At 48.6% G+C, this 25,664-nt stretch overlaps 1 protein-coding gene and 1 pseudogene across 1 annotated transcript; both read left to right on the plus strand.

The window, feature by feature from the left end:
- Positions 1–4,459: 4,459 nt before the first annotated feature.
- On the plus strand, positions 4,460–25,082 carry SCAMP2 (secretory carrier membrane protein 2). Its single transcript, XM_006922618.3, has 9 exons — positions 4,460–4,648; positions 15,088–15,156; positions 15,591–15,689; positions 17,641–17,758; positions 18,248–18,376; positions 19,040–19,199; positions 20,321–20,422; positions 23,185–23,302; positions 23,518–25,082. Exons 1-9 carry the CDS (start codon positions 4,592–4,594, stop codon positions 23,650–23,652), a joined length of 987 nt encoding a protein of 328 aa, XP_006922680.1. The 5' UTR covers positions 4,460–4,591; the 3' UTR covers positions 23,653–25,082.
- Positions 10,456–10,577, plus strand: LOC112471706 (annotated as a pseudogene).
- Positions 25,083–25,664: the final 582 nt, after the last annotated feature.

Here is a 25,664-nt window from a genome sequence, read left to right on the forward strand (position 1 = left end):
TAGTTTCTCAAGCGCCTCCTCCGAAGCCTGTGAGTCTCGTGCAGCTACCCCCGCTCTCTGAATCTCTCCCACCCTCCAACAACCCGGAGGATCCCCCACCAGCTCAGAAGGTTCTAGCACGCAATTTTAAGTCTAGTGTTCATTAGTTCATTCACCGGAAACATATTTATTGAGAACCTGCTAAATGCCACGACTGTTCTAAAGGCTGGAGATACATCGAAAAACAGGATACCAATCCCCTTGCCTTTGTAGAGCTTACATTCTGGTGAAGGGAAGACAGGTAAACAAGTATAATAAATAAGTAAATCTTATAGTATGTTGAAAAATAAGTACTACAGAAACTAAGGGCGTGGGTGGCAGTGGGAGGTAGTTTGCAGGATTTAAAATGTTGTCTACGTAAGCCTTATTGAGAAGGTGAGATTTAAGCACAGACTTGGAAGTGAGGAGGAGAGAATGTTCTGGGCAGAACAAACAGCTAGAGTGAAGACCCTAAGGTGGGAACATGGGAATGTGCCTGTCATATTCTAGAGTAAATAGCAAAGAGGCCACTGTGGCTGGAGCTGAGTGAGCAGGACAGAGGTGGTCAGAGAGGAAAGGCACTGGGCAGAATTTTGGAGGCTATTGTGAGGACTTCAGGTTTTACTTTGAGTATCGCAGTCATTAGTGTATTTGAGCAAAGAATTGTTATCTTTGATGCTTCATGATGGCAAATGTCACATGCAAGGCCCTTAACCTGAACTTCGTTCTCTTCCTCTGTAAAATAGGGTAATAATGCCATCCTGACAGGCTTGTTGGAGGGTCAGATGGGATGATGTGGGATGCAGGAAGGCAGTCAATACCGAGTGCTTCTCTCATACTCCCTGCCCTAAGTACTGCAGGACTCAGAACCCTAACCCCTCCTCCAGGCTGAGCTGCCTACAAGTCACAGACACAGAAATCAGGAGAGTCACCAGGAGCCCTGCATGGTAAAGGCTGAGCTGGGCCTTGGCTGTGGAGTAATCTTGCCATATCCTATGGAGAAAGGCTCTGACATTTAAACCTCCTCAATCAACAGCACAGTAGGATGGCAGCCAGCTGGAGGGGCCCAGGAACACGACAGCCAAAGCTCCAGAGAACCTGGAGTGAGGAGCTACAGCCTCCCCTTTGCCTCTCCCCTTACTGATTTCCACAGTCTCTGCCACATGCCCAGGTAAAGAGGGGGTATTGTTTTCTCTGAATATTCTGTCCAGCTGTAAACATCAACCTCCCCTGGGGTCCCCTGGCCCGGATAAATCAGCCTTCGTTTCAAAGGAAGCTTCACCATACACTAAGTAATAATAAAATGGAAAACACAAGAATCACACAAACAGCACATCTCACATACTTCTTATGTTTGAATACCTCTCCTTCCCCTCATCCCCACTCCCCCAGCTATATGAACCTTCTGGGAGAAGAATGAGAGATTAGTTTAGGTACAGGGGATTCTTGGAGCACCTTCCACTACTACCACACTGAAGCCAGATAGTCACTTCCTCATAGTATCTCTGCACAGGAAAGGAAGAACTTACGTTATTGGAGAATAGCCCCCACCCCCATGTTACCCTCCCTATACACAGAAAAATATGTAAGGGAAAACTAGGGTGTTTAGAGAACCTAGAACCTTTCACCTTTACCTCTTGCTTGTCTGTCTCTAGTAGAACTGATCACACTTCATTATCCAGTGATGATCTGCTTTCTTCTCTTCTCTACTAGCCTATATGTTTAATTCAGTGTCATGTTTCTGCCAGTGCCCAGCTGAGGGCTCAAGCTATAATATCAGCTAACATTTATTGTTTGTTATGTACTAAATCCTGTGCTAAGCCCCTTTCAAGAATTTTCATTTTGTTTCCAAGACAACCCTATGGGATAGGTACTGTCATGAACCCATTTTAGAGATGAGAAAAATGGGTCTCGGAGAGATGAAGTAACTGGTCCAAGAGCATAGAGTTCCAATCTGCTATACCTTCTCCCTTGCTGAATAAGTGAATGAGTGAATAGATGCATTATGTCTCTTTCACAGGGAAGTAGACAGATCTCAGGGGTCTTCAGAGACAGATGGGTGGGCAAGCTCCACATCGATGATATCAAGTTCCATTCTTTCTTCACTATACTAGCATTATACTAGCATTATACTAGCCTGTGCAGACAAGACTAGTGTTGTGTGAACTGTTCTCTCAGGCTGCAGACAGCAAAGCTGTCTATGATATTGTGATATTATGATAACCAGCTCCTGACCAGAATTCTTAAAACCTTTGTAATTTCCTAAGCAATAAAGGTGCTAAGGGGTACCTTTTGTTCTAATATTTGGTCTTTGACCCTTGTTTCTGATACAGAGCTCCTAAATCCCTTGGAATTTCCTGTGTGATTGCAGTACTTTTTGTCCTAATGTGGTAACTCTTTGTGGGCTCCTGAATAGCTTCAGGATGGGGCTGGTCACCAGAAAGACCAAGCCTCGGTTACAAGCTTGGAACTTGCAGCCCAGCCTTCCATCCTTTGGGCAGGGGTGAGAGGAGAGGGGAGAGGGGAGAGAGTGAGTTAACAATCGATAATGCCTATATGATGAACTCTGTTTTTTGGAAAAGCTTCCAGGTTGGTGAACACACCCATGTGCTGGAAGGGTGGTGCACCACAACTCCACGGGGACAGAAGCTCCTGCACTCAGAACCCAGATTTTGCCCTATGTATCCCTTCAACTAGCTGTTTATACATATCCTTTATTATATATTTTTAAAAACAGTAAATGTATTTCCCTGAGTTCTGGAAGCCGTTCTAGCAAATTATTGAACATGAGGAGGGGGTTGTGGGAACTCTGATTTACAGAAGTATACGTGACAAAGTGGGACTTTTGATTTGCATCTGAAGTGGGGCAATCTTGTGGGACTGAGTCTTTAACCTGTGGGGTCTGATGCTAACTCCAGGTAATGTCAGAACTGAATTGAATGACATTCAGCTGGTGTCAGAGAATTGGGTGGGGTGGGGGGGAACTACAAATGTCTGGTCACAGAAGTGTCTGTGAATAGTAAGGAAAAACACAAGTCTTCCTTACACTGCCCTTGGAGGGGTGGCTATGGGAGTTAAGGGTAGGTAGTTTCTAAGTGGAAATTACATGGATCCCTTCCAATTCTCCCACTTGGGGACATTTCCTGGAGAAAAATTGAGCTGGACCCTAAAGGATAGTTGGGTTTAGACAGAGGAGAGGAAGGTAAGAGAAGTAGATGAGGGAAATAGTGAATATTTACTGAATGCTTATCATGTGTTTGGTACTATGTTAGAGCCAGAAATACAACATTTGAGCAAAACAGACCCTACTCCTGCACTTGTGGAGCTTAGAGTCTAGTGAGAGAGGCAGACATAAATGAATAACCACCTATACAAGTGTATACATACAATCTGCAATAGGTATTATAAAGAAAAAGCACAGGGCAATAATGAGTTTATGTTGTGGGGTAGAGGGCTGATCTAACCTACAGAGTGAAGAGAGGCCACTCCTGAGGAAGGGGCATTTGAGCTTAAATTTGAAGGGTAAGTAAGAGTTAATTAGGCAATGATGACACCACGGACTAGGAGCATACCAGGAAGAAGGAGTACCTGGTGCAAAGGTCCTGAGGCAGGAAGCAACAGGGGAAGTTTGAAGAACTGAAAAGCAAGAGCTGGAAAGCGTGGAGGTGGACACAATAAAGGGTTGGGAAGGATAGATAGGTGGGGCAGATACTGCAGGACCTAGAGGCCAAACTAAGAATTTGGGCCTTAATGAAAATAATTGAAGGATTTTAAACAGAAGGTTCCATAACAATTTTGTCCCCTTTAAATAGATCTCTGGTTACAACATGAACCAATTAAGCAGCCCTGTACTAATACAAGGTAAAGAATTTCAGAAGCTAGATCCACTGGCAGCAGAGACGAACAAAGCCAGAGAGATGTGAATAAATAAAGTTCGCGGGGAGTGCAGCCATCTCCCCCATGGCTCTATTCACTTAACAAATACTTGATGCTCAGGTTCAAATCCTAGTTTTGGCCCTAAACCTGTATGGGCATCAGGGAGCAAGGCCTAAAAAAAGTAACAGGTCTCAGCTAGTGTAGGGGACAGATGCATGGTCAGTTCTTCAGAAAAGAACCTCTCTGTTCGTCCCTTACCACCAGAACCCTCCCGCGTACAAGGAGGCTCACACTCCTATCCCTGGCCTGCACCACTGCGAGCTTCCCAAACTTGCCTTCCAGGGAAGTGAAGGGGTTACATTTCCGGCTCCACTTTGGGGAGTTTACTTGGGAAGTTTGCTTCGGGGAGTTTTTTTGGACGCTGGCTTCTCCGTCCCTCGGCGCCGCCGGGACCCACGAAGCACACACACAGGTAAGGAAGGGGAGAGCACCCCCGCGGCTTCGTAGTGGGCTGGGCAGGAGGGCGGAGCGGACCTCTGTGACGTACCGGACCCTGCCCCTTGGGGAGGGCGCTGCGCCTGCGCCAGAACGGCTGCCTAGCTCCCGGAAGCGGAGGGTCTACCCGAAGAGCGCCGCTGGGTCTGGGTGCCCGGAGGCAGAAGCGATCGCGGAGCTCATCCGTTGACCCCCGACTGCCATGTCGGCCTTCGACACCAACCCCTTCGCGGACCCAGTGGACGTGAACCCCTTCCAGGTAGAGACCCTAACTCACAGCTCTCTCTAGTGCCAAAAGCCACCACCCGGGCCTCTTTCGCCAGAGCCGGGAGACGTGGCGTAGGAGGGACGGGTTGACTGCCCAATGGGAGAGCGGACTCTGAGGGCTGGCCTATCGTAGCGTTTGGGGGGCGGGACTAGCAGCAGGTGGCACTGCGAAGGGGGCGGGGCGCTGTAGTATGGGAAGAGGTGGGGCCCTTTAGTTCCCCAATGGTAGTCCCTGTGACGGACTTTGCTGGGGAAGGAGACTGAAGCCGACTGGAGACACCCCCTCAGCGTCAGGGAGAAAAGTGACTTTACTTGATGGGGAAGTGTGGCTACCACATCCCGGAGTCTTGGCTTGTGTCACGTTAGGAGAGGGGGACAGCAGCATAATTTGGTGGAAGTCTCTGGTGGGATGGAGAAATGTGGAAAATCCTAAAATAACCCAGCTCCGCCCCGCCAACAGCCAAACTAGCGTATAAGGTATAGGAGAGCCCCTGAAATTTTCCAAGAAAGAAAGGCTGAGAGAGAGTGAGAAGGTAACTCAACCTGAAATATGGTCTTGATAAGAATTCCACACTTTGGCCATGGGCCTATTTTGGACTGTTTTTGGCCCACGTTAGGGAGGGAGGAGAAGTGAGGAGGCTCTAAGGGTCTTGAAGCACGAGGAATGTTGATCTGATGGACCTGTGTGTGGTGGCAGGGTTTTGAGACCACTGACCTATGAGCTGGCCTGACTTTTTGAACAAATGAGATCGAGGAAGAAAGTCTTCCTACTTAAAGGCAAGATCTTTCTGCCTTTGAGCTAAGAGCACAAGGGTATTCTTTTTCCATGATGAAGGGCTGGGACTCCTGTTAATGTCAAAGCTCCTGTGCCTCTTGTTTCATGTCTGCTCAAAACCAGTTCTAGGAAAGCTTGCTTGTGCCGATTGTGATTTATGAGCCAAGAGGTTTCTGCTTTGTCAGGATGTCACCAGGCATATTAACTTATCCTGCTTGTACTTTGGTCTTTGGCAGCTTCAAAGTTTCCTGCAGATGGAGAGGAAGTCCTTGGAGGAGTCCTTCCGCAGCTCACAGCATGAGCTTTTTCACCTTGAATATCTTCAAGGGTCAAAGCTAAGACAAAGGAGACTAGAACAGAATTATTATATGCTATCAGGAAAGTGAAATTTTTGTTTATTTTTTGGTGTCAAGGTGACTTAGCTAATGGGAGCCCTCAAGGCAAATTTTGGTAGGTCGTCCTTTGTAACATCAGAGAATTCCAAACATCCCTCTTGTAGCTTAATGCTTCTTGACAGAACCTGTGCAAAGACCGTGTCTCTTATGTAATGCAGTCATCTCTATTAGTTGAGTAAAGAAAGAACGTTTACATTTTTTTCTGCCTGTGCCTTTTGGTAACTGTTTTGCTCTAATTATAAAACTGCTGTGTTATACTGGAATTTGAGTTTTAATAAGGATCTCTTTTGGTTGTGTGCTGCGTAATCATTTGCCTTTTTTTCCCCCTGACAGAATCAGAAATAAAATGTCTGCTACTATCTGACAAAGGCAGTCAGAGAGCTTGTCCCCAGTGCTAGCAGTGGGCAAGATAGTTGGCCTGAGTTCTGCCCTGTAAATAGCTTGAAAGTCTTAAACCACATCTTCAGCCCCAGAAATGATTGGGCAAACTGTGGTAGAAGTAACTTCTGCATTCAAGCAAGACAGTCTGTCCATCAGGCAGTGTCAGGATATGGCAAGACAGGAAGCAGCTGTGGTCCTTTGAAGAGCAACATCTGGTAGGGAATGCTGTCTGGGAAGAAGAGAACTGGCTGGCTGCTGTTCTCCTTCTTATGCTGGGCTGGGTTTTTCCTCTTGGCACACAGTTGTGTGGGGAGGAGCTTTGGAAGTGAGGCCCCCAGGCTCCTTCTCCCGGAGAGCAGCCCTCCCTCTCCTTGTGAAGGTACTGTCCTGCTTCCCTAACTGCCAGGGCTGGAACATTGGGAGGGTGACTGGGTGTGAGCCCGGCTTCATTTACCCAGGGAGTTGGCACAGAGCTCAGGAGAGAGGCGATAGGCTCAGAAACTATCACACTTAGTCAGCCTTCAGAGCAAAGTCCTTTTTTCTATCACTCGATGATGGGTTGTGAAAATTTACTTAGTGTTAAGAGTCCATGGTAGACTATTAGAGCTGAGCACATCCTCAGAAATCTGTCCTAACCCCTTCAGTTTAGATATGAGGAAACCAAGAACCCAGTGAGGATGAGACATGCCAGAGTCACCATCTAATTTGCAGCAGTAAGGGGTCCAGACTTGGGTGTCATTCCCAGGATAGTGCTGTTTTAAAGGTTTTTGAAGCTCAGATATTGGTCTTAAACTGCTTTGAGGTTATTTAGGCCAACTAAAGAAAGAATGTAACATCATCACTACTGTCACCATTCTTGAAATGAGAGTACTGGTAGTGGTGAAAGTAATAAATTAGTATTAGCTAAGCTATCCCCCTACCTTGCCCCTGTGTGTGGGGCTGGAATAATACAGATTGTATTGGGCTTTTTAAGTATTTCAAAGCAGCATATGTTCTGAGCATTACCAGTCCTGAAAGGTGCTCTGTGTTCTGTGGTCAAATAAGTTGAGGAATCACTACTTATTCCATTTTACTTGAAGATTGACAAGGCTTGTTAGTTTGTTAATGGCTCTGAGAAATCCTACAGTAAAGACATTTACTCAACTTTAGTTGACATGGCATTTCTCAAAGTTATTCAACCGTGGAATCCTTTTTCTGTGAACTTTTGTAATACCCATGAAACTCCTGATGTGCCTTTAAGTTGACTTCTTTACCCATGTTCTCGATTGACCCCCTACTCCCACCCCCACCCCACACTGTGGGCCTGGGCTTTTATTACCTCTTCCTTGCATGTAGTATATAGTTATAATTGGGATTATTAGAAAACCCTGTGAAGTAAGAGCTTTGAAAGGGAAGTTGTCACAAGAGTGAAGCAGTTTTACCAAACTCTAGGAGGAAGCAGGAAACTGCAAGCCAAGTATTGCCAATTTCACAGCCTCCACTGGCACTCCCTAATCCCTCTGTTAATGAGGGTGCATCTGCTTTGTACCCTCTGGGTATTCTGGTCCTGCTTTGGACAGATTCCAGCTTGTCTGCTTCCAAACGTTTCTCAGTCTTCTTGGGTAATGAGGTAGAGGGCTAAAGGTAGGCATTTGATTTTTCAGCAGTGCACTAACAAGCAGGTCATCTGGGCAAATGCCAGGGCTGCTTTCCTCCTCAGCATTTCTGTCAGGTTACGGCTGGCACCCACATTGATCTCAGTAAGGGGAGTGGACCAGCTGGTGGTGCTGAACAGTCTTTCCGACTTCCATCTCTGTGAGTTGCCAAATTACACAATATCACTTTCACACGTTGCCTCCTTGCAGTTAAAGGATAATCTCAGTGGTGTAGCTGCTTCCTAAGGATTTAAAACATTTCTCTCCTGCGGGAGGAGAAAGCAGTGGCAGAAGTGTGATTCGAGTATGAACAAGGATATATGAGGTTCCCTGCATTACACTAGGGGCTTTGCCACTTCCCAGAGAGAGTGGTCTTCTCCCTGACTGTAATTTGGAGAATTCTCAAAACCACCAGATAGACCTGGTAGAACTTTCCTTAGGAACAGGAGCATCGTCTCAAAAAATTTACAAATGGCAAGGTTCATGTAGTGTAACTGACTCTAGACAGCTGCCCAGATGCGGGTGTCTCCCTGCCTATATGGTTGGCACCTGGAGCCAGTCTGGGTGTTAGAAAGCTCTTGGCTAGAGACAGAGCTGAACTTTGACTCTACATGTCTGTTAAGTTTTCTTTGGAGCCACTTAGTGTAAAATAATCCTTTGTGTAGAGAAATGGTAATATTTACCCAGGACAAACAAGGGTACTTGCCACTCGTTCAGAGTAGAGTGCTGTGCACATTAGCAAAGTGTGATCCATCCAGCAGTGCTCCTTTGAAATGCTGACATATTTCTGCACATCACTGAGCCTCCACTGCTCTGGGGGCCGGTGCAGAAGACCAAGGTAAATGGGCATATGGCCTGCCAGAGCTTCTGACCTGGCAAGAGAGCTAAGAAATGCTCACTGATCATGACAGCACACCGTGGGTACGATAAGGGCAATAAAAACTTGCCAAAAGGAGCTATGTGGGATCTGAGGAAGAAGGGCAGAGTTCTGTGGTAGAAAAGGCTTGGGCTGAGAGCAGAAAGTCTGGCAGATGGGAAGAGAGGGTGTTTCAGGTGAAGGAGCTCCGAGAACCAAAGGTTGCTCTGCATGCTGTCACCCCCACAGCTCCAGGCACCTCATCGCTCTTACTTAGATCCTGTGGCCTCTTCCAGAGCCATGGGCTTGGAGTAGTCTACTGCTTGTGAGACAAACACGTATGTTTGACCATTCTCTCTTGAAATTCCATCCTTGGCCTCTTTAACACTGGTAACTCTCACCTCCTTCTACCTGTTTTCACTTTCTGTCTTATATATTTAGGGCTGTTCTGGAGTTCTGTTCTTGACTTTGTTCTCACTGAGTAATTTCTTCCACTTTCATGGCTTCAGAATAGCATCCACGTAATAACAATCCCATAATAACAATCTCTAGCCCTTACCTTTCTCCTGAGCTTCAAACCAGGATTCAGGTCTCACCTGGACATTTCCAGCCTTTCCAACTAGATATATTCCATAGGTATCTCTAGTCTGACCCAATATCTTCTCAGATCCTCTTCCTGCTCCCACACACCCACTCCTGAAAAACCTGTTCTTTTTCTCCCATGAGTACTTATCTTGCACAATGGTGGCCCTGTTCCCCAGTCACCCAAGTTAGCCATCTGTCACTCAACTCCTTCCTTTTCCTTCACTACCCTCACTTCTTCTTGCCCTGCAGTAATGCCATAATCTGACCAACTCAGAGAATGGCCAAGTCTGTGGCATCTACCTGAGAAGGATCTCTGGATTTTCATCCCCTCTTCTCCATCCCTAGCTGTCATACTTTAGTTCAGTCCTCACTGTTACACAAGTGGACCGTTGTGTCCCATCTAGTCTTCCTGGCATCCTTCTTCCCCATGCATTGTACTCTCCTCACTGCTGGTGAAGATGATCATGGCATTCCCTGCTCATAGTCTCTAGTTGTCCTCCATTGCCCATAGGGTAAAGTCCAAACTCCTGCAGTCTGGCCTGATCCCTCCTTCAGGCTGGTTCCCTGATGCTGCTGGCAACACACTCCACTCTATAGCCCCCAGAACCTTCTCTCATTCCCTGAACACAGGCAAGCTGTTTTTAAAGATGCTGTATCTTTGCAATTGCTGTTTTTGCCTCCCTCTTTAGTGCTTGCTAAATTTCTTTTATCTCTTAAGATCCACGTCAGATGCCACCTCAGTAAAGCCTTCCCTAACTCTCTCAGATAGGCTAGTCCCTCCCTCCCTCTGTGATCCCCTTGCATCCTCCTTCACCTTGTTACAACACTGACCATGTGCTATCTCTTCTCGCCCTGACTTCTGTTTTGTGCTTCTTGAGGGGAGGAACCAGTGCTTTACCTTGGTGGCCTCGCCCTATGCTTATTGTAGAATGGTTTGTATAGGGAGTCAACAAAAAAAGGTGGAAGGAGGTGGTAAGTGACTCAATTTGACTGAGGATGGACTGTGCTGAAAGGAATGCTGGCGCCAGGCCAGGTAGTTCAGACTCACTTTCTGGTTGGTTCTGTACATCAGTGCTATGGCAGGGAGGGAGGCCTGAGAGTGCACCTTGCTCATTTGGTAGATACGCAGGCTCTTTTGAAAAATATGTGTGGTGTTTTAAAAGTAAAAACATGGTCTACGGCCATGCTACCCTGACTGAACAAGCCCGATCCTGTCTGATCTTGGAAGCTAAGCAGGGTCAGGCTTGGTTAGTACTTGGATGAGAGACCCTTAGGAAGACCGGGTGCTGTAGGTGTAAAAAATAAAATAAAGTACAGGATTGTAAACTGACAAGGTCCTTGCAATCTGTGAGGTCAGCCAAGGGTTGCCGTGCCTTAAAAAAAAAAAAAAAAAGAAAAAACATAATCACATGGAAAATTTGGAAAACAAATCATCTATATTTCTACCAGTCTTTTGTAACCATTGTTATTTTGGTGTGTTTTCCTGCCAGTCTCTTTTCATATGAGTACTTTTGACAAAATATATGCATATATCAAAACCTTTTCTATAATGCTGCCCGGTGTTCATAGCTGTGATTTTTAATTTTAATGGCTGTTTAGGCCACCAAAACATACTTGTGCTCACTGTCCTTGGATATTTAAGTAGTTTCCTGCTTTTTCTCCTATTGTAAATGTTGGTGCAATGAATATCTTTGCAGATAGAGAGTTTTACATGTTTTTGTCATATTTTCTTAGGGTGGATTCTCAGGTTCTGGCTCAGAGAGTACTAAGGTACACTGTGGTTTTGTGCACTTGGGACCTAGCCAACCTGTCCAGGGATAATTGTCCGTCCTTGTTCTATGACACACAGCCTCCAAAACAAATAGGACTTTACAGAGGCTCCAAAGTATGGGTGACTCTGTGCCTCTCAGAAAGAATGGCTGAGTTTTTTTTAACCCATGAGATATTTAATGTGTTTATTCGGAACCTGAAATAAACCCCACACTGGGAGCTTGGGTGGAATATAGGAAAGGAAAGCAAGGAAAAGTCACAGAGAGCTCGAGCACAGCCAGGCCCTGTGAGATGCATGGAAAAAGATTGTCAAACCAGTGAAAACAGTTTTTTAAAGCTTCTCTTGGCAGACCTCCAGCCTAACTCTGTGTCTTTTCTCTTGGTTCCCTCACACCCAAGTGACACAGAAGTGTTTCCCTGCCACAGAGCTGTGGCAGGCCTTGCTGGGCCTTCGCTCGCCTTCCTCCCCTCCTCTTGGAACTTTGCCTTCCTCGAAGCCCTGCCTGGACCTCTCCTCTGCTCCCCTCCTGCTTTCACCCTGCACTGGGCTCTTGTTCTGTGTGCATGTCTCAGTTAACAGAGCGTGGACTCCAGAAGGGCAAGAGCTGTGCCCTGTTCACCTTGGTGTGTCCCTCACACTGTTTGTGACTGTTTACTGAATGAGAAGAACTGAGTTTAGTAGCTTTTTATTCGTCATAAATTCAGTAAAAGGCTCTAGCCTGTCTGAGGCCTTTGGTACAGGGCCGAGGCGGGGTGTTAGATTACTTCTTTGTAGGTGAAACTTAGCTCTCACCATCCTTTTAAATAACTACTTGACCCACTTATGAGTCAGTTGATGCTTGGTGAGTGGGAAAGAGGATTGCTACTGTTGACTTTTTATTTGTGTCTGGGAGTGAAAGCTGAGGGTCTTCATTCAGGCCAGTCAGTGTAGTCCTTAGCTGCAAGACTCTCTGCATGTGTCCTACCAAGGGTGTTCCCCAGGAAGGACTTTTCTGAGGCCCAGAAATAAAGAAATGAGCAGAGCAGTTGTCCTGGTCACTCATGGTGCTCTTGTGAGTGTCCTTCCAGAGTGGAGTTCATTTATTCAACCACATTCTGATGGAGCACATTCCATTTGTCAGGCACTGTACCAGGCTTTAGAAGTGCACTATTGAACAAGACCTGGGCTGTGCCCTCTCAGGTTTATTACTCATGTCTTTGGAGACAGGCGTGGATTCAGAGTCCATCTCAGCCAGACCCTGAGATCTTGGATGAGCTGCTTCCCCTCCCCAGCCTGGGGCTTCTCCAGCTGCAAACTACAAAATACTCCTCCCTCACAGGGTGATTGTGAGGAGGAGGGTTGGAGCTTTTCACAGCCAGGGAGCCTCAGCTGAACTATAAGACACAGAAACTGATTGGAGTGACTGTTTTCTCCATTCTCTCAAGGATGGAATATAACCAGAACAGTTCTAGATGCACAGGAGAGAAGTCAAGTCTTTGTAGACAGTGGATGCCTTAGGGCAGTGGGACTTAATTCTCTCAAGGAACCAGGTTGATAAAGGCTGGTAGAACCTTCATTTCACATGGCTTGACACAGTGGCTAGTTCTGGGGTGACTGGAATTTCACAGTAGCTTCCTGGTGTGGTAATCCTGACACACAGTAGACACTCAGTAAATATCAGCTCCCTTCCTCAGTCCTTCCTCCTCCCTCTCTCTCTCTCTCCCCAGGCCTCAGCTTCTCTTAAAGCTACCCACATCTTTCAAAAAGAGTTCAGGTCTCAGATGTGAAGTATCTATGTCTCCCAGAGTGCTCCAGGTTCCTCTTTCCAGGCAAGGTGCTTCTGGACTCTGAAGCTGCTGCTGTGATGCAGGTGCCCCTTTCTCTATGCCCTAGCAGTGCCTCCTAGAGAAAGCAGAGGAAGGCCTATAGCATGCAAAATCTCTTCTTAGATATTACCTGAGCTTCTGCTCTGCGGAAGCCCTTCACCAAGCACTAGGAAGCCAGAGTATGAACTAGACACACAGAAGCACCTGGCTGCAGAGTTTGCAGCCTGCTAGTGGAGATAGGGCTTTTTATGATTAGCCTAGTGTCTTTAAGATTTTAGAAAAAGGAGGAGGGATCAGTGTTGACAGGATAATCAGCTCCCTGCCCCCTGGAATCCTCTTTTGGCTGACCTTGGTAAAGGAAATGACATCTCTTCATGGGACTGGAGGTTGCCTGTTAAACATGTTCCCCTCAGCCAGTTGTATATGCCAGCATCTGAAACTGCTACCAGAGCTGCCCCTCTGTCAACTATCCTGTAGCGAGTCAGACTTGAGTAACCAGTTCCTCGGATGATAGATTTGATTTCAGTGACTTCACCTCCTCGCTCCACTGTGGCTTCGTGTCTGCTGAGTCTGAAAGGGGAACAGATACTGAATTTTTCTTGCAGGAAGCCAGCCCACTAATTCTGGGAGAAATCTGCTAGTCGTTTAGCCAAAAAACAACCTCAAGGCCAGTTTCTCCATCTTCCTGTGGTCTTCCAAACCTCACCTTGTCACTTTGTCCAAGTTGCAGGAGCCAGCAGACAGGGATAGTGCCCTGCAAAAAGGATATAGCCACACTGCTTCTTTGCAGAAGAGATAGGGTGGAAGGTACAGAGAGTGAGGCCCAACCAGAGACAAGAAGTGAGTTGGGGCCATGTGCCCAGCTCTGGGGTAGGCCCTGGGGCTGGTCAGACACAGTCTTGCCCTCTAGGAACTGCTGGCATAGGTGGGAATATGAGAGTTGGTATGTGTGAAAAAGTTAGAGAACACGCGCAGAGAACATGTTAGAGAACGTGTTTAGAATAGGAAGTTAGAGAACATGTTTAGAATAGGAAGCCAGCTCCTATCTTGAGACCTAGGACAAGTACTGGACCATAGTGAGTGTCTGTTTCCACATAGAAAAATTGAGGGTGTTTTCTGGGGGTTTATCTAATATTAATATTGTATTTAAGCATTCAGCCTATGGGGCCTTCCTGGTGGAGGTGAAGCTGGACTGCAAGGACAGGAGCATCTGGATGAGTAGTGATGGATGGGTGGTGAGGTGTGCAGACAGGGGAGCCTAGTTGAGGCCTGTAACAGGGGCCCTGGCAGAGTCCAGTGGCAATCTGCCTACCCTTCACAGCTGTTTCTCCCAGAGCCCAGGCATTGCTGTTGAGCTGGACCTGAGCCCCATACCTAGTATGTGTGGGGAGGGTGGGTATATAGGAGCTTTGCTGGGTGAGGGGCGGGATGAAGACAGACTGACCTCAGGCCAGCAGGGTAAAGAAGATGATAGAGAGCCCTGCGCAGACCCTGGGCCAGAAGGGCTGGCCTCAGCAGAGATCAGATGGGAGAGGGAAGATTAAAAATTTAGGGAAAGGCTGTGTTCTGAGGACATTTTTGCATTTTCCCAAAAGAATCCAGATAAAACCAACCAAAAACATTTTCTCGGCTTTTTATCTAAGCCCTTCATAGCTCTCTATTCCTAGCAAGTCTGCCTGATTTAATCAAATCAGCACTGACAGCCAGCAGCATGTTTTTGTTCCAGAACCTTGAGCTGCCCTTTAAAAAACAGTAGGAATAAAGGCTTTCTGGAAAATAATATGTAAAGCAGTACACGAGGTTATAAAGTGAAAAGTCTCTATCCATACCATCCCATTGACCACCCCCACCCTGCACCCCTGCCAAAAAACCCCACTCCCTATAGGTAAATACTATGAACTGTTGTGAATCTATAATGGACATAAACAAGAAAACATGTAGTGGCAAGTCCCAGGCCTCAGAGTGTAAAGCTTGCTTTGCATCTCTTCTGGGAAGTCATCTGGACCAAACCCCCCATACCCTTTTTCCAGAAAGGGAAAAGAGATTGAAGCTCTGGTGTGGCGGGGGTGGGGCACAAGAGCCTTCAGGAGAGGCTCTTCAGGGCGGGCCATCATCGGCCTCACTTTAACCAGGTGTCCCTGGGATTGCCTGCTGGCCCTGAGATGGTGCTCTCTGTCTCACCAAGGTTCTCTCTTCTCAGCATCTAATGGTTCTTTTTAACCTTCTCAGGATCCTTCTGTTACCCAGCTGACCAATGCCCCACAAGGTGGCCTGGCTGAATTCAACCCTTTCTCAGAGGTTGGTGAGCATGTCCTCTTTCGGAGACCCCAGGTCCTCTGGGTGGTTCTGGGGTCCCTGGGGCAAGGACCCTTGACAGAGACAGAATGCTCTGAGAAGCGGCAGTCCTCAAAGAGACAGTCTTAACGTGAACTTGCGTGGTGGGAGTAGGATGAGGAAGTCACCAGACCTCCACTTGGTGTCCATGATCTGGGACCCTCCCTGAAGGGAGTAGGGCAGTACCAGGAGCTCTGAATCCAAAAAGGCCAGAGGTACTGGGTTAGGCATCACATTTCCCAGAGCTTGAGGCTCGTTGGCTGAGAAGCTGCAGAGGGAGGCACAGAGGGAGTACCCGTCACAGGCAGGGGCCCATCACTCATCCTGCTGTGGGTTTGCTTCCACATGACCAGCTATTGGAGTCCACTCACCTCATTCCTTTGATCTGTCCCACGTAGACAAATGCAGCGACAACGGTTCCTGTCACCCAGCTCCCTGGGCCTTCTCAGCCAGCAGTTCTCCAGCCCTCAGTGGAACCAACCCAGCCAGCCCCCCAGGTACTGTTGACAAAGATCCCTTTTGCCTCTCCTTTCCAGAAAGGGAAGCGCCCAGACCAGTAGCTGTGTCCTGAGATTGGGGAGTGGGCATAGGGCCTTAATTCCTGGATCCTTTTCAAGGGCCTTCTTGATCATCTCTTTAGAGTTGGTCACTTGCACGTGAAGGGTCTGCTCACCTATACCCTCACCGCTACCCCGCTGCTAGCACCAAAGAATAAGCCCTGCACACCAAGCTGGGCTCTTAGGTGTCTTCAAACAGAACTTTGCCCCTGTCGTGGCATTCCAGATCCTCCTGGGGCCTTTGGTTTTTTCTCTTACTCAGGGCCCAGAATCTATCTTTTTTTAAACCTAATTTATTCTTGCTTCCTTCCTATTTTCCTTTGTCCCTTCACCAAATACTGTGAATCTTGTCTGCTTGGTGCCTGACTTTCAACCCCCAGCCCCACTGCCCCGCCCCATGCTCCTCGCTGCCCCTGGTGAGCGTGACCCACAGTGGAGTTGTATGTTGCAGCTCCTGCTTAGACAGGCCAGCAAGTTTCTACCTACCAGATTCCTGGCAGTGAGCGAGCTCTCAGAGAGGCAGATGCTACTAGGAGGAGATAGTATTCTCAGAGACAGCTACATGCAAAAGCTTCCAAAGGTAGGCAAAGTGTAGATGAGCGAGAGTGAGGGCAAGGCATCTGGAGCCTGCCCAGGCTGGGCTTTGGACTCTAGTGGGCCCCAGGCTACTACTCCCTTTGTCTGGCTGGACTTAGTCTGAATGTGCTGCCCCTGCCTGGGGTCCTGGGATCCTGGGTTCCACCCATGGCCCTGAAATCCTAATAAGGCAAGGCTCAGAGGCAGAGGAGACTTTCTTGTTCAGCTAGGTGGTGGGTTGTAGGGACCTGGGTCCTGCTCAACTGAAGTCAGACTTGAGGAGAAGTGACTAAGACCTACAGCATGGTTAATTCTGGTCTTGCTTCTACCCCTAGTACCTGAAACTTACCTCCTAAAGGCAGCCTTAGCTCTTTGGAGAACTCTTATTGAAGAGAAAGAGAGGTGGGGGCCGGGGGGCGGGGGGAGTTGGGTAGAGAGCACGCACACACATATATATGGACATGTATGCCTGGCTCGTCACCCTGTAAGATGACCACTTTGATCTTTGCTTCCTAAAAAGGACTGCAGACTTGAGGAAGAACTGGGCCCCAACTGTAGTACCCTGTAGGAGCAGGCCATGGGCTGGAACTCTGGGCCCAACTTGGCTCAGCCTCACATAGAGTCGTCTAGCTGCCTCACTCAGAGGCCCTGCTCTGCCTGGAGAGGGAATAAAGCTTGGACTCTGACACTATGAAAGCCAGGCAGAGCAGGGCCAACCTTAAGGGGCTATCCTGGGGTGTAACCAGTCACAGTTCAGGTGTATCTCAAGGGGCAGCTCCTGGGAGTGGAGCACGGGGAGGTACTTAAATATAGATCCCTCAGGCTCCAGGTACACAGTCTGCCCTCAAGTGCCTCCCCTCCCCACTCACTGCTAGCAGGTTTGCACCGTTTCCCTTTACACACTCCTCCTCCAGGCTCTTGAAACAAGGCTTTGGTCTCTGGGTTCCTGGCTGTAGGGCAGTCTCTTGCGAGGCCTTTTTCCCTTTGCTATCACCCCAGAGGTCACTATAACTGAACTTGCCTAGACTCCAATATGGGGGATGGTTCTCCTATCTCAAGCTTCACAGTGAAGGGGAGAGAAGAGCCCTGGTAATGGCAGAGGGGCCAGAGGTGGTTTAGGGGCAGTAGGGGACAGGACTCTGTGGCCTTTCTATAGTGGTCTCAGGTACCCAAGACACTGTGGGGCTGGGACTACCTCTGGGACTCCCAGTTGGCTTTCCCTGCGTAGGGCATGGCCCCTCTGAATTCCTGTTCTGGCCGACACGGTCCCTCTGTCTCGTGTCTGGCTGACTCCCATTTCCCCTTTTTGCCCCAGGCTGTGGCCTCTGCAGCCCAGGCAAGCCTGCTACGGCAGCAGGAAGAACTGGACAGGAAAGCAGCTGAACTGGAACGCAAGGAGCGGGAGCTGCAGAACACTGTGGCCAACTTACATGGTAAGGGCCCTGGGCTGCAAGGCCTGGTGCAGGAGGGTTCCCTGAGCCTGTTTGTTCCTGCGGCAGCTTCAGACCTTTGCTGAGCTCTTGATTGTCTTAGAATGGTGCTCGTCCTAGGGAGAGCAGTAACGTGGAAGTCAGGAGACCTGCAGTGCAATCCTAATGGATATAGATTATTTCTGCGCTCCTTCCCAGCTCTAAATTTTTTTGATAGAGTTGGGGCACCAGTTTCACGATTCCTTGCTTATGGACTGTTTTTCATAAAAATAATCACTTAGGCTGTTTAGCTCTGTGTTGCCCAGTGCATTTGGGGTCCATTATCTTGGAGCAAGCTTGTAGGTGTTTGTGCTCCATCATCCTTTTCCCATCTCCATACCTGTGAAGATCCTGACCTCTGCCTCTGGCACCCCTCAGGAGCCTGGTCTGGCCCGTAAACAGGGCTGGTGCGTGCTTAAACTGGGCCTCATCTCGTCATCTCTTTCCACACAGTGAGAGAGAACAACTGGCCGCCCCTACCCTTGTGGTGTCCCGTCAAGCCCTGCTTCTATCAGGATTTCTCTACAGAGATCCCTGCCGACTACCAGCGAATATGCAAGATGCTCTACTATCTATGGATGTGTGAGTCCAGCTCCTGCCCCTCTGAGCTCAAGGGCAAAATGGGGTGTGTCTCCAGAGTCCTAGCTGTGCTCTGGCTGCTCCTTCTTGCCAGACTCCAGCCTTCCGCAGTGCTGGCCAGGCTGGGAGGGACTTTCTGCTCACATAATTGGCTCTCCACAGTCTGTTCCTTGTCCTGGGAACCTCCCCTCTAAGGCTAGTCCAGACCAAGCATCAAGTGGGTGGGAGTAGCTGGAGGCTTCTGAGTTCCTGCAGAGCTCTTTGCAGAGCTCCCGTCCCCACAGACCCCTGGGCTCCTAGGAGTGAGGACAAAAGATTCCCTGTCGCTCCCCTCTGGGCCATCCAGGGCCAGGGAAAAGAGTTGCCAAGAGAGACTTCATTTCCCAAGGATCAGTCTTTGCGTCTGCACCCCTCCGCCGCCACCCCTCAGATACCTGGGCCATCCCATCACCTCTTAGGAGCTTGGTTTGGTCCCTGGTTTTGAGGTCCTACAAAAGAAGGAATGAGAGCTAACCCTGCCTAGGTACAGATGGAGGTCTTCTACTTTTGCTGCAGCTGCTGGTACAGCACAGACCTCATCTCCTCTCCAGGGGTGGTTTGCCATGTTGGGGAACCCTTCAGCCACCTTGGCACCAGCTCATGTCTCTCTACCCTCCCCTTCCTCAGTGCATTCAGTGACTCTGTTTCTAAACTTGCTTGCCTGCCTGGCCTGGTTCTTAATCGACAGCAGCAAGGGAGTGGACTTTGGCCTCTCAATCCTATGGTTTGTTATCTTCACCCCCTGTGCCTTCCTTTGTTGGTACCGACCCATCTATAAGGCCTTCAGGTGAGTGGGGCAGGGGTGAGGTGGGGAGTTTATGGAGGTATCCCCAGTAGCAGCCAAGGGCCATGAATTGGCAGAATAGAATGATGAGAAATTCATTTCCCATTCCCACCCTCAGCCAGAGCAGGTGGGGATCAAGAGCCAGTCTCCTCAGTTGTAACTGAGGTATGCTCTGGGCCCTGTCATTGGATCAGGACAGGAGACCTAGAGAGGGGAGCAGGAGTTTTACTTGCCCTCCCACTGTGCCCAGTCTGCCTGGTGTAGTAGGATTTCAGTCACTGGGAAGAGGGAGGGGTTTTCCTTAGCTCCCTTCTGAGGCTCTAGGGTATGCTTCTCTGATAGTTGGACTCTAATATACGCTCTCAATGGCTCACTTTGGCCCTCCCCGACCTCCCAAGTAACTCTTGAGCATCGCGCTGAGTACCATTATTTGACTAGTTGACTTAGAATAGATCCTGTGGATATTAATGAATCCACTTAATAGATGCCTAGGGGTTTTGGAATTGGGCCTCAGAGCTGATGCTTTCAGGGCTAGGAGCCGAGCAGGCCCCAGGAAGAAGGGACTGGGTAGTGTCTGAACCCGCACCCCACCATGCACTCAGCAGGCAGGACTTGAACCCTCACTGTATTCTGGCTCTCAAGGACATGGAGGTGGAGGTACTCTAAACACCAGTTGTGTTTAGCGTTTTCTATTCCCCAAATACCTTTTCTGCCACCCAGGCATACAGTTTTATTACTAGAGGTTTATACGTTTGACTTAGATTTTCTTCCCTGTTATGAAATACAAATAAGTACTGTAGGAGATGGATTGTTAAGCTCTTTATGTTGTCCTTTGGGTAAGCAAATTTATTATTAGCTCTTTGAGGAAAGAGTCGAGCATTGACTCCTTAAATTGGAAGGCAGTGAAAAGGCAAGCCCTTTTCGATTATAGTGGTGGTGGGGTGGGGAGGGCTCTCTCTGTGTGTGTCCTTGTAGACAGCGTGGCTGGTCCCCGGGAGCTCTCTCTACTCTCCCACCCTGCATCTTGGCTTCTAGTAAGGAGAAATGTCAGACTAAGTGAGGAATGTACTGAGGAATGAGTCCCAAGCCCTCTTGTGACTTCTGATTTCCCCCTCTTTCCACAGGTCTGACAACTCTTTCAGCTTCTTCGTGTTCTTCTTCATATTTTTTTGTCAAATAGGAATCTATGTCATCCAGTTGGTTGGCATCCCTAACCTGGGGGACAGGTAAGACCTGGGACAGTGCAGAGGGAACTATGCTTTGGCGGTGAGGTGAGGCCTCTCTCACCCTAATTCCCGGGCCCACAGAGCCCCCACAGATGACCCCTCTTCAACAATGCCAGGGAGAGCAGTGGGCCAGCTTGGATCTACCTTCGGGCCCCTCTCCAGTTCTTCGCCGGTAGCTATTCACTATCTTGCCTTGCTCGCCATTTTCTGGGGTGTTGGTCTGAATCCTCAGGCTACTTGGACTGTGTCCTGCACTGGATTTCGGCCTCTTCCTTTTCTCTTGCCACGTCCTCCTGGAGGCTGGTGCTACTTCCACAGGTCCCAGACAAGCCCTTGGGTTTAGGCAGGTGTTGGTGGATGCCCTTGTCTTTGCAGACCTGTTTTTTAGAGGCCCTATAACCTCAGGCGATGGAACCCTAGCCTCTCTTGGATGGGCTTCTCTGGCTGCTTTTTTGAGCATACAGCTGGTTTGAGTTTCCTGGGTGCTGCGGTCCTCCACTCAAAATTAGTCTCAAAAAGAAAAGCTGATGGCTGATGTTTTCCTTTCTGCCTCAGTGCATGGGGAATATTACAGAAAGGTCAGGCTGGCACTTGGCTAAAAGCCTGAGCCTGGAAGAGGTACACTGTTTTGGTCCCCTCCCTCCAGTGGAGCTGGCAAGTTCAGAACAGTGGGGACGGGGCTGACTCACCTCAAACTTGGAGCAAGTGCATGCTCCCCTCCCATCCCTCTTACTTCTTGTTCCTAATCGGACTCTTTTCTCTTTGTTTGGTGACCCAATTTCATTACTTGATACCCTAAGTGAGATCCTGGTAGAAAGGCTGTGATTAATAACTGCTGTTTGTGCCCGGGACTCAGGGAGTCAGAAGACTTGATTTCTGGTCCTGACTCCACCCCTCACTACTCTGCCTAGGCCTACCTGCATGAGCTCTGTAGCCTCCAGCCTCCCAATGCCTTTCTTATCTTGCTTCATGACAGCCATAGGTTGGTGGATATAATTGCCCCCCACCCTTTGTTTTTGACTGTAAAATATACATAACATAAAATTTGTTATTTTACTTACTACTTAAACCATTTTAAAGTATACAATTCAATGGCATTTAGTATATTCACAGTGTTGTGCAATCACTACCACTATCTACTTCCAGGACAATATCACCCCAAAAGGAAACTCCATTCCCATTAAGTAGTCACTCACCTCCTCCTCCCCTGAGCCCCTGGCAACCATTAAACTGCTTTCTGTCTCTCTGGATCTATCCATTCTGGACATTTCATATAAATGGAATCATACAACATGTGGCTTTTTGTGTCTAGCATTTTGTTCATTTACTTATCTGTTGATAGGGATTTGGGTTGTTTCTTCCTTTTTGCTGTTTTGAATAATGCTGCTACAAACATTTGTGTACATGTTTTTTAGTACCTGTTTTTAGTTCTTTCGGGTTTTTAATCCAAGGAGCGGAATTGTTGGGTCACGTGGTAATGCTATGTGTAATATATTGAGGAATTGCCAAACTTTTTCCCCTAGTGGCCATTTTACATTCCCAATATCAATATGTGAGGGTTCCAGTTTGTCCATATCCTTGCCAACACTTGTTACTTTCCGCTTTTTTTTTCTTTTTTCTATTTTAGCCAACCTACAGGTACGATATCTCATTGTGGTTTTTGAATGGCATTTTCTGATTGGTCATCGTTTATGTGTTTGTTGGCCATTGTGTATCTTATTTGGAGAAATGTCTATAGAAGTCCTTTGCTAATTCAGTATTTAGGCTTCTGTTGTTGAGTTCTTTATATATTCTGGATACAAGTTTCTTATTAGATATGTAATTTACAAGTTTTTTTCCATTCTGTGTTGTTCTTTCATTCTTGATAGTATCTTTTGATGTACAGAAGTTTTTAATTTTGATGAAGTCCAGTTTATCTTTTGTTGCTTATGCTTTGGGTATCATATTTAAGAACCATTATCAAATCCAAGGTAATAAGGTGTTTTTTCTAAGAGGTTTATATAGTTTGAGTTATTATTAGGTCATTGATCCACTTTGAGTTAATTTTCATGTGTGGTTAAAGTAAGAGTCCAACTTAATTGTTTTGCCTATGGATATTCAGTTGTCCCAGCACCGTCTGTTGAAGAGACCATTCTTTCCCCATTCAGTGGTCTTCGTACCTTTGTGATAACAAATTGACAATGGATATATGGATTTGTTTCTGGACTCTTAATTCTATCCCATCGATTTCTATATATGTCATATATGTCTGTTCTTATGCCAATACCACACTGTTTTGATAACTATTGCTTTGTAGTAAGTTTTTAACTCATGAAGTATGAGGAAGGAGACATGGCTGACTGGAGGGGCTGTACCTGGGCTCCAGTGGGAAGAGCTGAGGTGACAGGGTGAATGCAATGGTTGGCCAGTAGTTCTCCTTTCCAGAGAGTGGGCCCTCAGGAGTAAGCCGTCAAACCTTTCCTGTATCTCCAGCCCCCAAAACAGCAGTAAAATGTGGTGCCCAGTGCTGTTCCTGACTGTGAAGGCAGCAGCCACATCCTTCCAGACCTCAAGGATTCCCCATGGGCATTGTGGGGCCTGTCGGCCTTCACAGAGGCCAGGCCTCTTTCAGGCCAAAGTCTTCTGGACCACAGAGCTCTATGCCACAGGGAGATGCCTGGGTGGTGGTCAGCACACAGTGGGCACTTAAGGAAGAGCCTCTTTTGGGGGCCTCCGGGGCCCACTCCCAATGTGCCCTCTCTGGGCTCCTCCTTCCTTTGCAGTGGTTGGATTGCAGCCCTGTCTACACTGAAGCACGACTTGGCTGTGTCAATCATCATGATGGTGGCGGCTGGCTTCTTCACCCTCTGCGCTGTGCTCTCACTCTTCCTCCTGAAGCGGGTAAGTGGTGGGTGCTGTGCCAACAGCAAACCCAAGAAAGCAGGCATTTCTCTACCTTCACCATGGAGGTGTTCATCATCACTTCAGCAGCTGGGCCTCCTGGGTCCTCAAAGATCCAGCAGCTTTCTCCAAGGTTCTGGGTGAGGGGTTAGGTGAGCTTGGGTTCCTAGTGGGCCCACAGGATGGGCCTCTGTCACCACAACCTCTTTCCCCAGGTGCATTCACTGTATCGCCGGACGGGGGCCAGCTTCCAGCAGGCCCAAGAGGAGTTTTCCCAGGGCATCTTCAGCAACAGGACCTTCCGCAGTGCTGCCTCGTCTGCTGCCCGAGGAGCCTTCCAGGGGAATTAGTCCTCCTGACTTTCCTCCTGCCCCAGCCTTTTCTCTCACCTGCCTTCTGAACTGCACATCCCATGGGTGCCTTAAGCAGTGCTTATGCCCAGCACAGACCCAGGAGGGTCTTGCCATGGCTCTTCCTTCTTCCACAGCGACCAGCTCTCCCTTCTCACCCAAGGGAAGGGGAGGGAGGGACAGGGACTTTTTTTTACATAAGAGAAAAGAAAAAAAACAAAGCTGCCTTTCCTTCTCAGGTGGTGGTTTGGTAGGATTCTTTTCTCTCTGGAAGCAGTGGGACTGAAGTACACACACACACACACACACACACACACACCACCCCCATCATCCGCCACGTACACACTTGGGATCACCAGCTGACCTGGGCCCACCCCAGCTGGAGTTGTATTTCCGTCAGGGTCCTGGGCCTCCACTCCCCAAGCAGCATGGCCTGAATCTGGCTCCATAGACTCAGCCTGTGGCTTCCACAGTCCTGTCTTCCCTTCCTGCCCTGGCTGGGGTAACTTCCCAAGAGCTCCCCTTTAGATGAGCCACAGTCTGGGCTGGTGGACAGCTCTTTCCCCAGATCACTGTGGACAGGTCTCCTGGCTTCCAGACTCTCTGGCCTGGTTCTCCAGCCTCTTCCCTCCCTCATGTTTCTCTCAAACAGATGTGTATAGCCCTTTTGGTCCCCTGCACTCTCCTGGTGTGCACAGTACATTGTGCCCTCTGGGGCCCTCCCTGAGTCCTTCCCTCTTTAGACTTACCGAATGTGCAATGGGGTTTGTTGGGATATGGGGATGGGGAGGGACAGAGGATGACCCGAGTTGTCCTGCCCAGCCTTTAGCGGTCTTCTGGGGGGAGGGCGGGGATCTTACTGTCCCGATGTGGGTTGTTTGTTCCTGTTTGTTTTGATTTCCTTTCTTCCTGGGGGACAGCTGCAGTCTGCCTCTGCCAGATTCTACCCACTTTGCACTCCACATCAGCAATATCTAGCTTGTATGACTCTTCAGGAGGACAGGATACATCAGGTCAGAGCTGCACCATGCCAGCTAGACTGATGAGCCTCCTTTTCAAGGGTTCCAGACTAATCCTCCAGGGTTCCTCCATAATACCCCAAGAAGAGTCTAGGTCACCTTTCACTGGTTCTGGGGATTCCCCAGGAAGTGTGTCACTGTGATTAGCAACTAGGAGTCCACGGTTAACACCTGCACCCTGTCCTCTAGAACCTATAGGGGTGGGTGTGTGGACTGAGGGGACTTCTCAAAAAGCTAGCCAATCCAGTGGCAGCCATGAGGCTGCCAGTCCATTCTGCCCCAGAGCCACTGAATAATGGCAGTGACCAAGGTTTTTGTAAACTCCTTTCTGGTATTTTTTTCCTCCATGTACAAATGTATATGTTATGTCTCAATTTTGTGTTTAAATAAAAAGACATTTTCAGACAACTAGTCCTAATGTCTGCTGGACTTGGGAGGATGGGGGTGACCCACAGGGGTAGGGGTTGAGGCACTCCAGTGATAGGTGAGAGAGAACAGTCAAGATGCTGCATCTGGCCACCCTGCTCCCTGGCTGGATTGTGACAGGACAGGACCTGGGGACGAGCCCCTTCCTGAGATGACTATTGGCCTCGTCTATGATACTTTCTTGTCTCAGTCTCAGTACTTCCCCTTTCAGAGCTGCTGGTCTTGCGGGGAGGGGCCTCTTTGACTCTTCCCCCCTGCCACACACATCTGCTCTACCAGGCTCCTCCCTTCTTCCTCCTAGGAGCTTTCTAGGAGGCTATCCGAGTTTGGATGGCATTCGCCTGTGACCTGGGCTGGCCTCTTTCGCCCGTTCGGTCCGCAGGGGCCTCAGTATCCCCAGATGGGTCTTATAGTTGCTGGAAGATCATGTGATTTCCGGTGCGCGTGGAGGCGCAGGAGGCGCTCAGAGCAGGACCTGGAGCACCTGGAGAGGGCGGGGCGCAGAGGCGGGAGGAGCTGGGCGCTGCACTTCCGGCAGGTGGCGCCGAGGACAGCGTGGAATCGGGT

This window comes from Pteropus alecto, unplaced genomic scaffold, assembly GCF_000325575.1.
Source record: "Pteropus alecto unplaced genomic scaffold, ASM32557v1 scaffold38, whole genome shotgun sequence".
Classification (NCBI taxonomy): Eukaryota; Metazoa; Chordata; class Mammalia; order Chiroptera; family Pteropodidae; genus Pteropus; species Pteropus alecto.